Source organism: Cebus imitator, unplaced genomic scaffold, assembly GCF_001604975.1.
Source record: "Cebus imitator isolate Cc_AM_T3 unplaced genomic scaffold, Cebus_imitator-1.0 Scaffold607, whole genome shotgun sequence".
Classification (NCBI taxonomy): Eukaryota; Metazoa; Chordata; class Mammalia; order Primates; family Cebidae; genus Cebus; species Cebus imitator.
Genome location: NW_016107922.1, coordinates 629,680 through 640,202, shown reverse-complemented (window position 1 = coordinate 640,202; position 10,523 = coordinate 629,680). Strand labels below are relative to the sequence as shown.

The window sequence follows — 10,523 nt, the reverse complement described above, 5'->3', positions numbered from 1 at the left end:
TTTTTGCAGAGCCATTGCCTGGCCTTGAAGAGAAGCCAGCAAGTGTTGGTACTTCAGAGGGGGTATACCTCAAACAACTACCTCACCCCACGCCTCCCCTGCAGACTGACTGCACCAGGCAGAGCTCACCCCAAGAAAGGGGGGAAGCATCGGGTCCGGAGCTCAAAACCAACTCCTCCGAATCTGCAGACAACTGTAAAGCAACCAAGGGCAAGAATCCCTGGCCCTCGGATAGCAGCTACCCCAGCCACGCCGCCCAAGGGTGCATGGCAGACCTCTCTGCGGTGGCAGACAGGGGCGCTCTACCTGAAAACGGAGTCATTGGGGAAGCATCACCCTGCGGATCGGAGGGGAAGGGCCTTGGTAGCAGTGGTTCCGAAAAGCCACTGTGCCCCAGAGGCAGAACGTTGCAGGAAACCATGCCATGCCCAGGACAGAACGCAGCGACACCGCCCAGCACAGACCCCAGCCTGATGGGAGGCCCTGTGAGCCAGTTCACCCCGCTGTACATGCCTGGGCTGGAGTACCCAAATTCAGCTGCTCATTACCACATCGGTCCGGGCCTGCAGGGTGTGGGCCCCGCGATGGGAGGGAAGTCCTCAGCATCCCATCCCCCGCATTTCCCCGCAAGGGGCTTTCAGTCCAGCCACCCTCATTCTGGAGGCTTTCCCCGGTACCGCCCCCCACAAGGAATGAGGTATTCCTACCACCCACCGCCGCAGCCTTCCTACCACCACTATCAGCGAACTCCCTACTATCCGTGTCCACAGGGCTTTTCTGACTGGCAGAGACCTCTCCACCCCCAGGGAAGCCCGAGCGGACCCCCCGCCAGTCAGCCTCCCCCCGCGAGGTCCCTCTTCTCAGACAGGAATGCCATGGCCAGTCTGCAAGGCTGCGAGACACTGAATACTGCCTTAGCTTCTCCAGCCCGCATGGATCCTGTGGCTGCTAAAGTCCCCAATGATGGGCAGAACCCTGGTCCGGAGGAAGAGAAGCTGGATGAACCTATGGAGAGGCCAGAGAGTCCCAAAGAATTTTTAGACCTAGACAACCACAATGCAGCCACCAAGCGGCAGGGCTCGTTACCAGCCGGCGAGTATCTCTACGGACCTCCTCCTCCGTCTCTGAGTGCGGGAATGGGCTTTGCCTCGTCTGCATTTCCCAACCACGGCGTGATGCTGCAGGCGGGGCCTCCCTACACACCTCAGCGGCCGGCCAGTCACTTTCAGCCCAGGGCTTACTCTTCCCCCGTGGCTGCTCACCCACCTCACCACCCAGGGGCCCCCCAGCCCAACGGGCTCTCTCAGGAGGGCCCCATCTATCGCTGCCAGGAAGAGGGCCTGGGTCACTTTCAAGCTGTGATGATGGAACAAATTGGCACTAGAAGTGGAATAAGGGGACCTTTCCAGGAAATGTACAGACCATCAGGGTAAGATTGCATGCGGGCTTTTCCCTGCAAAGAAGAAAGAACAGATGTTGGTTGTTTTTATTTATTTTTGAGAGAGCCTGGCCGTGTCACCCAGGCTGGAGTGCAGTGGTGCAGTCGTGGACCTCCCAGGCTCAGGGATCCTCCTGAATCAGCCTTCTAAGTAACTGGGACTACAGGCACATGCCACCATTCCCGGCTAATTTTTTTTTTTTTTTTTTTTGTAGAGGTAGGGTTTCACCATGTTACCCAGGCTGGTCTCGATCTCCTGAGTGCAAATCATCCGCCTGCCTCAGCCTCCCAAAGTGCTGACCTGACAGGCTTGAGTCACCACAGCCAGCCTGGATGTTCATTTTAAACAGAACAATGGCCTGAGAGGTGAAGGTAATAGTGAATGACCTGGGAACAAGAAAAGCATGTGAATTATGGGTGTTGCACGCTTGGTAGAAAGATACTAGACGTAGAGCCCAGCTTTATCTTTGAAATTTTTTCCCCTCGTGAAAATGAATTGGCATTTAAATGACTGAGTTAGATTTTGATATTGTAAACTTTTTTTTTTTTTTGAGAAGTGTCTCCCTGAAGTGCAATGGTGCGATCTCAGCTCACTGCAACCTCTGCCTCCCAGGTTCAAGCTATTCTCCGACCTCAGCCTCCCAAGTAGTTGGGATTACAGGTGCACACCACCGTGCCCAGCTAATTCTTGTATTTTTAGTAGAGACAGGGTTTTGCCATATTGGCCAGGCTGGCCTCAAACTCCTCACCTCACGTGATCCACCCCCCTCAGCCTCCCAGAGTGCTGGGATTACAGGCATGAGCCACCATGCCCGGCCAGCTCTTTTATTTTATTTTATTTTATTGAGGTTAAATCTCATTCTTTGGCCCAGGCTGGAATGCAGCGGTGCAATCTCTGCTCACTGCAGTCTCCGCCTCCCAGGTTAAAGCGACTCTCCTGCCTCATCCTCCCAAGTAGCTGGGATTACAGGTGCCTGCCACCATGCCCAGCGAATCTTTGTATGATACTGTAAACTTAGTAACCACAGTTTGAGAGCTGTAAGCAAGTCTCTGTCAACATTGCTGCCGTGTGCAGACGCTGTGACCAAGGTAAAAAAAAAAAAAAAAAAAAAAAATAGGTCTACTCAGGAGTAGAAGAGATCATATGTCGTATGAAAGTTTTATGGCTGGGCGCAGTGGCTCACGCCTGTAATCCCAGTACTTTGGGAGGCCAGGGCGGGAGGCTCTCAAGATCAAGAGATCAAGACCATCCTGGCCAACGTGGTGAAACACCATCTCTCCGAAAAATACAAAAGTTAAGGCCGGGCGTGGTGGCTCACACCTGTAATCTAAGCACTTCGGAGGCCGAGGCGGGTGGATCACCTGAGGTTGGGAGTTCAAGACCAGCCTGACCAACATGGTGAAATCCCATCTTTAAAAAATAAAAAATTAGCTGGGTGTGGTGATGCGTGCCTGTAGTCCCAATTACTCGGGAGGCTGAGGCAGGAGAATTGCTTGAACCTGGGAGACGGAGGTTGCAGTGAGCCAAGATCACGCCACTGCTCTCCAGCCTGGGCAACAGAGCAAGACTCCATCTCAAAAGAAGAAAAAAGTTTTACTACGTATCTCTCATTTCTTACTATATCATTGAGTAAGAAAACCAGTTTTGGGCCGAGTGCGGTGGCACACGCCTGTAATCCTAGCACTTTGGGAGGCCGAGGTGGGTGGATCACCTGAGGTCAGGAATTCAAGACCGGCCTGGCCATCATGGAGAAACCCCATCTTAAAAAAAAAAAAGAAAGGCAAATAAGCCCCCATGAGATGACTTTCACGCATGATTGTGCAGTGATGTTCTCGAAATCCAGTTAGGTGATCTGCCATCCAGGAAGCTTTCAAATCTGTGTATACCAAAGGTGGTTAGATGGAGTTATTTATATGAAAGTTACCAAGCATAATCTTGAAACCAATACCATTCGGCATAAAAACCAGTGTGCCCCTCAGTGCCATCCTGTCGTCTCACTGCTGTACCCTCTCTATCGTTTTTCCGTCAAGTGTGCTTTATATGTCTCTAAATACCTGTTTTCTTTTCTTTGCTGTTTTTCCTAAGCTGTTGGAAAGTCAATTGTAAACCTCAACTCCCTCAATACTTGAGTGTGCATCTTCTAAGAATGGACATTCCTTGGAGCACCATTTCAAAACGATTACCACACTCAAGGCAAATGACAATATCTAAAAGTTCTTTTTTCTTTTTTCTTTTTTTCTGAGATGGAGTCCTGCTTTGTCACCAGGCTGGAGTGCAGTGGCACAATCTGGGCTCACTGCAACCTCTGCGTCCTGGGTTTGAGCGATCATCCTGCCTCAGCCTCCCGAGTAGCTGGGACTACAGGTGCGCACCACCATACCCAGCTACTTTTTGTATTTTTAGTAGAGACGGGGTTTCACCATGTTGGCCAGGATGGCCTCCATCTCTTGACCTCGTGACCCGCCCGCCTCGGCCTCCAAGAGTGCTGGGATTACAGGCGTGAGCCCCCGCGCCCGGCCGACGGTTGTTTGTGTTTTGTATTTCTGTTTCCTCAGTTGTCCCCAGAGTGTCTGTTTTGGTTTTTGTGGTGAGGTTTTTTTTTGTATTTTTTTAGTAGAGACAGGGTTTCACCATGTTGGCCAGGATGGTCTCAATCTTTTGACCTCGTGATCCGTCTGCCTTGGCCTCCTAAGGTGTTGGGATTATAGGCGTGAGCCACCGTACCCGGCCTTTTTTTTTTTTTTTTTTGAGATGGAGTTTTGCTCCTGTCGCCCAGGCTGGAGTGCCATGGCATGATCCCGACTCACTGCAACCTCTGTCTCCCAGTTTCAAGTGATTCTCCTGCCTTAGCCTCCTGAGTAGCTGGGACTACAGGCATGCGCCGCCACACATGACTCTCGATTTTGTGTTTTTAATAGAGATGGGGTTTCACCATCTTGGTCAGGCTGGTCTCGAACTCCTGACCTCAGGTGATCTGCCCACTTTGGCCTCCCTCCCAAAGGGCTGGATTATAGGCATGTGCCACCGCACCCGGCCCTGGAGTGTCTTTTAGAGCTATTTCTGTGTGTGTGTGTTTTTTCTGATAAAAGATCCGGTAAAGGCTCATGTTTGCATTTGGCTGCTATGTCTGTATTGTCTCTTTTTTTTTTGAGACAGAGTGTTACTCTGTTGTCTGGCTCCAGGTTGGAGTGCAGTGGCACAATCTCAGCTCACTGCAACCTCCGCCTCCCAGGTTCAAGCAATTCTCCTGCCTCAGCCTCCCGAGTAGCTGGGACTACAGGCGTGTGACCATCACGCCCAGCTAATTTTTTTTTGTATTTTTAGTAGAGACGGGGTTTCACCATGTTGGCCAGGATGGTCTCGATCTCTTGACCTCGTGATCCACCCGCCTCAGCCTCCCAAAGTGCTGGGATTACAGGCTTGAGCCACCGCGCCCGGCTGTTAATTCATAGCGTCCTGTTTTGTTTTCCAAACAGTCCAGGCCGGCTATCATGGAGAATGTTCCAGATTCTAGATTTATCACAGTCTCCTTGTGTTTAGATGAACACTTGTGCCAGGTGCGGTGGCTCATCCCCACAATCCCAGCACTTTGGGAGGTGAGGCAGGAAGATGGCTTCAGCTCAGGAGTTGGAGACCAGCCTGGGCAACGTGGCGAGATTCTGGCTCTACTGAAAATAAAGAACTTAGCCAGACCTAGTAGCACACACCTGCAGTTCCAGGTACTCAGGAGGGCGAGGCAGGAGGATCACTGGAGCCTGGAAGATTGAGGCTGCAGTAAACCATGATCCTGCCACTACACTTTTAGCAGGGTGCCAGAGCAAGACCCTGTCTCTAAAAGAAAAAAAACAGATGGAACACTTTCATCAGGAATATACGTCGTAGGTGGTGGGCGTGCCACATTTTGCACCAGGAGGAACAGAGTGTCGAGCTGCCCCAGTGTCGACGATTCCAGGCCTGATCACCTGGGTGATGATGGCAGCGTCCTGTTTCTTTTGTCACTGACATGTCTTCGGTAATTCTTTGTGGCTTCTTTCTCTTGGCTGTAGAATGCAGACGCACCCGGTCCAGTCACAAGCCTCGTTCCCAAAGACCCCCGCAGCAGCAGCACCGCAGGAGGAGCTGCCGCCTCACAAGCCTCCAGCGCTTCCCCCGGATCAGGTAAGAATCACTAAACCTAGAGCTGCTCTCCTTCCTCCAGGTAGAAGGAAGGAAGTGTGTGACATCCTTGCTGTTGTGGAAAGGTGTTGTAAGGTATCCCGCGATACAGGAACTTTGCCTGTGACGTGCTTCCTTGGCACAGGGCCCAGGAGACACTTCTCACCTGTCTCTTTTTCCCATTGTTATATGGAATGCATACCTGTTTGGGGAGTATTTACCCCTTATTTTTTCCAGCGTTTCTTCTGTCATGATCCCCTGTCTGTTTTATGCCTCCCACCTTTCTCACGGGAGGGAGCCTAGTCGGCAGGTTTTAGCTACCTCAGTGCTGCTGCTCTCCCAGGCCCTGTGCCTGCGGCATGTCCTGTAATCTTCCCCTTGACCACCACAGAGCAGTTGTCATTGGCTGCGTCATGAGCATTTCCCAATGTGCAAGTCCTCCTGCTGTTAAGCAGTGGGTCTGGGATCTGAATTGGGAGGCCGAGGACTCTAGAACCTACCTTCTAGAAGGAAACTGTAGCTCATGAAACAGAATCAAGCCATTTTCACAGATGAGGAGCATGGATACTCTCTGGCTTACTTGCGTTTTTTTGTTTTGTTTTTTGTTTTTTAACAATTAAAACAATTTTTATTTTTGTTTAAAATGTCTTTGTGGCTGGGCCCGTTGGTTCACACCTGTAATCCCAGCACTTTGGGAGGCCAAGGGGGGCGGATCATGAGGTCAAGAGATCAAGACCATCCTGGCCAACATGGTGAAACCCCGTCTCTACTAAAAATACAAAAATTAGCTGGGCATGGTGGCGTGTGCACCTGTAGTCCCAGCTACTCGGGAGGCTGAGGCAGGAGAATTGCTTGAACCCGGGAGGCGGAGGTTGCAGTGAGCTGAGATCGCGCCACTGCACTCCAGCCTGGTGCCTGGTGACAAAGCGAGACTCTGTCTCAAAAAAAAAAATGTCTTTGTTTCTTTCAGAGCTAGTCCGAGGAGGAAATGAGCCCCAAGCAATGGCAAGCTGCACACGAAGACTGGAACACGGAGAACTGGGGAGGGCCCCGCCAGCTCGGCCCCCATCACCTGCTCCACCCCTTCACGTGACCCACCTGTGCCATCCTTGAGCTGGAGCCAGTCATGGGCCCTAAAAGGACACTCCTTAGATGACTGACACACAGCTCGCAAAGGTCCTTGGCCAGGGATCTCTTGCACGGCTGCTGTAGACAGTTAGGCAGAACGAATGGACGTGGAGTTAATGATGACTTTTCCAAATCCTGAGACACTTTTCAGGGAAAATCACTTTAAACTTGGGGGCGGGGGTATACTCAAGAAAGGAGTGGTGCTTTTAAACTTTGATGAGCAGCTAAACTCAGGTATATATTTGGGGAAGGGACGACTCGTAGTATTAATGGTTTTGGAGCTGGGTCCAGTTTACAGAATTTTCATGTTGCCTTTTAAAATAATTTTTGTTGGTGGTGAATGTATTGTACATAAAGTGGGAAGGGTGGGTGGGGATGCGGAAGAAATGGGGGTCCTGACTGGTGGGTACACAGCACTGGAGTGATCTTTATCTGTTTACAATCATGTCACACTGAATACTTCTGGGAGCTGCCGATGAGGGGGGGAAAGGTTTGATCTTATAATACGTCACTGCTTCCTTGCTGGCCGGCCGGCCTTCAGAGTAGCTAAAGGCCGTCCTTCCAGTCAGCCTGAGAGGGAATGCCTGTCCCCTCACCATCTGCTGTCCGTCTCCGTTGGAGGCAGGGTGCTCTGGGGACTGCTAGCAGGTTGAGCCCAGGAGATGGGCTGCCGGCTCACTCTGGTGGCCCAATTCCTGGATGTGAGAAAGTGGTGTCCCTTCCTGGTTTTGCCACCAGCCCTACCGAATAGTCGTAAACCAGCATCAGGAATCGGGATGGCTGGAGTGTTTCATCTATTAGAAGATGAGCCATGCCCATCACAGACCTCCCTGTTGGGCCTGTGGTCTAGAAGGCACCACACACAAATTTCTGGCATGAATCACATTTTGTGGAAGTGACTACTCAGGTGTGTATATTTTAGTATCAATAAAGAATTGCACAGGTTTGAATAGGAAAAATGTACTCTATAGTTACAGTTTGAATTTAGGAATATTTCAGTATATATAGTTTTTATTCATTTTAAGTGAATCATAGTAAAATCAGTCATGGTGATTTACAATAGCTATCAAGAAGAAGTTCTTGGAATTATTTGTCGTATCTGTGATAGGAAACCATCGTACAGTATTAAATTACTTTATTACAGTTTTAGGATTGAATTACACTGGATTCTCCCTCGTTAGCATTCTCTATTTTATTTTAGCTGAAAGGCCACCAAAGTTAGGACCCTGTTTTAAATTTTTTAATATCCCACGAAAGAAAAACTAAGGAAAATACTGAAATTACAGGTCTTTGTAAAAAATAGCATATTTTTAAGCATGCTTTTGGGATGGTAGAAGAAACTCTATGAAATGTTAATCTGCCCTAGTTTCTTATAAATTCAGCTGTGGGAGGGGCCAGTAGAGTTTTCCCTCCAATTCCAGGATTCCTAGTGAAACATGGAACTGTCGTGTTTACAGTTTGTTAAACATACGTTGTTCGTGGAAAGAAAACTGATCAGAAACATCCATGATACAGAGATGAAACCCAAGACACCAGTTCCCGGATGATGGAAGATTGTACCCGCACACAATCGCTTAACCTGGTGGTGCTGCATAGGGCTCAGGCAGATTTGAGAGTTGAATAAGGAACACAGATGCCTCTTAGGTATAATGCACAAAAATACAGATTTTCTCTCGCAGAGGTTTTACTTTTAAATTTGATGTATTTGCAGCTGGATTGAGTTTTGAGCCTGTGTTCTCACTGGCTCCTAATTCTTGTTAGAAACCTATCACTGGTGTAACCCGTTGAGAGTGAAGAGGACAGAAAGTTTGTGGATGGGTCTGCCCTTTAGCTAGTATTCGCTAACGTGGAGCATGACAGCTTCGGTGTCTGGGTTTGTGCAGAAGCAGGGAGGAGGAAAAAGAAGCATTTCATTTGTTGCTGGTTAGACCTGGGCTAGACCTAGAGAATTTGGCCGCTGACAGCCTTTCTCTTTTCCTGGTAATGCTGGTTCAGATCAGAGGCCTCACTTCTCCCTCACAGGAGCATTGTCACCGTGGGCGTCTCCCCGAGTACCCCAGGGGCCTGGGTGGGAGCGGCTGTGAGCAGCGCTGGGGCTGGTGCGCCCTTTCCTTCCGCCCTCCTGGTCCTTGAGCGGTTGTGGGCACACTGCCCCAGGTCACCCTGTCTCCTCCCTCTCCCAGTGCCCGCGCCAAGTCATCTGGTGCTGGAGCAGTGCTGTTAACAATACAGGAGGAGTCAGTAAATCCCTTTATCCTTAATCTCCCTTGGTTTTAGGCGGAAAATATTGAGGAAGAGCAATAGGAACTAGAGCTACTGTATTAAATTACAACACTGTGAACAAGAGCAGCAGCGTGCTCAGCCTTCCTGCATCCTCTGTGGGAGTTTGTCCGTGCGTTGTACGAGAGCTTCACCCGTGGTCCAGGGCGCGTCCTGAGCTGTTACTGGTCTTTGAAGTGCAGATCTGCTGTGAGCTGTCTGGAGCTGCCACGTCGGAGAAATCCCTCTGGTCGTGAGCTGCTGTGAACCCCTAGCCAACCCATCTGCAGGCAGGATCTTTTTCTCGCCTTTCCCTCCTCTAGCACTTCTCTTTCCAAGTGTCTTAAGCAGATGCAATGTCTTAAAGCAGATGCAAATGCATTTGCCATCTTCTCCATTAGGAAAATGACGGTTATGTGTCATAATTAGAAAGTAGTGTGTAAGGCGTCCTGAAAAGGTTTGCTCTCAAGCCAGAAGGACATTTCACGCTGTGGGTCACTGTCACCTTGTCAGTGGGCCGGCTCTCAGTGGTCCCCAGGAGGGCGGGGATGGCTGAGATCCATGGAGAATTGGAAATGCCATCACCCCTCTTTGATTTAACACTCATGGCTCACTTTTATTAGAGTTGTTAATGAGTTGTGTCCCCAAGAGAAAGAAAAGGTGAGCTTCTTGGGAGGATCCTGGGTTTGTTTTCCCCTCAGAATTAAAAAGTAATTTTTAATTCAGCTACTTTCCCCTCATTTAAAAGGTGGTAGGAGTGGCGGCCAACGCCTGTAATCCCAGCTCTTTGGGAGGCTCAGGTGGGAGGGTCACGAGGCCAGGAGATCAAGACCATCCTGGCTGACATGGTGAAACCCCATCTCTACTAAAAATACAGAAAGTTAGCCGAGTGCGGTGGCGCATACCTGTAAACCCAGCTATTCTGGAGACTGAGGCAGCAGAAGCGCTTGAACCGGGGAGGTGGAGGTTGCAGTGAGCAGAGATCAGGGCAGCAGAGTGACACTCCATCTCAAAAAAAAAAAGGTAGCAGGAGCTATTGGCTAACATTCATTAGAGCAGATGAATGTGGGAATAGATAAGAGCAATCCCTGCAGGCTTCTTGGTGACGTAACTTTCCCTCCCACCTCTCTGCCTCTGCATCCCCGGCCCTCATCAGGTTGGTTTAGTTGACCTGCTCTTCACACGAACTGCTTGTCAACAGTTTGTCTCGTCAGTGAGCCCAGGACAGAGGCTCAGAAGGCAACTCCTCTCAAGCTGCCTTCATCAGGCTTAACTAAGACCCTAAGACCTGCAGGTCGTCCCCTGAGTTCGGCCAACCCTCAGCTTTAAATGTCGCTTTACTGTAGCTTCTTCCCTGAAAGTGCTGCTTGTCACCGAGCATTTGGTGTCATTATCCCATGGCATTTATCTGCTGTGTAGTTGTTAACTATTATTTTTGCTCATTCCTACAGCTGGCAAAGGGTATGCTAAATGCCATCAAAATCCCGGTGTTGCCATCACCAAAGCTGTCAGAAACAAGCTTACAATCCATACCTCTTGGTT

At 49.9% G+C, this 10,523-nt stretch overlaps 1 protein-coding gene across 6 annotated transcripts in view; it reads left to right on the top strand.

The window, feature by feature from the left end:
- The window catches only part of LOC108294860 (cat eye syndrome critical region protein 2), a 198,298-nt gene extending 188,733 nt beyond the window's left edge, over window positions 1–9,565 (top strand). For 4 of the 6 annotated variants that reach the window (XM_037734359.1, XM_017516860.2, XM_037734360.1 and 1 more), the window contains 3 exons: window positions 7–1,429; window positions 5,486–5,597; window positions 6,565–9,565. In XM_037734359.1, coding sequence (XP_037590287.1) covers window positions 7–1,429; window positions 5,486–5,597; window positions 6,565–6,570 — 1,541 coding nt within the window. In that variant the 3' untranslated portion in view covers window positions 6,571–9,565. The remainder of the gene's footprint in view (window positions 1–6; window positions 1,430–5,485; window positions 5,598–6,564) is intronic. The other 2 variants (XM_017516861.2, XM_017516863.2) reach the window with 1 other exon arrangement.
- The last annotated feature ends 958 nt before the right edge of the window (window positions 9,566–10,523 follow it).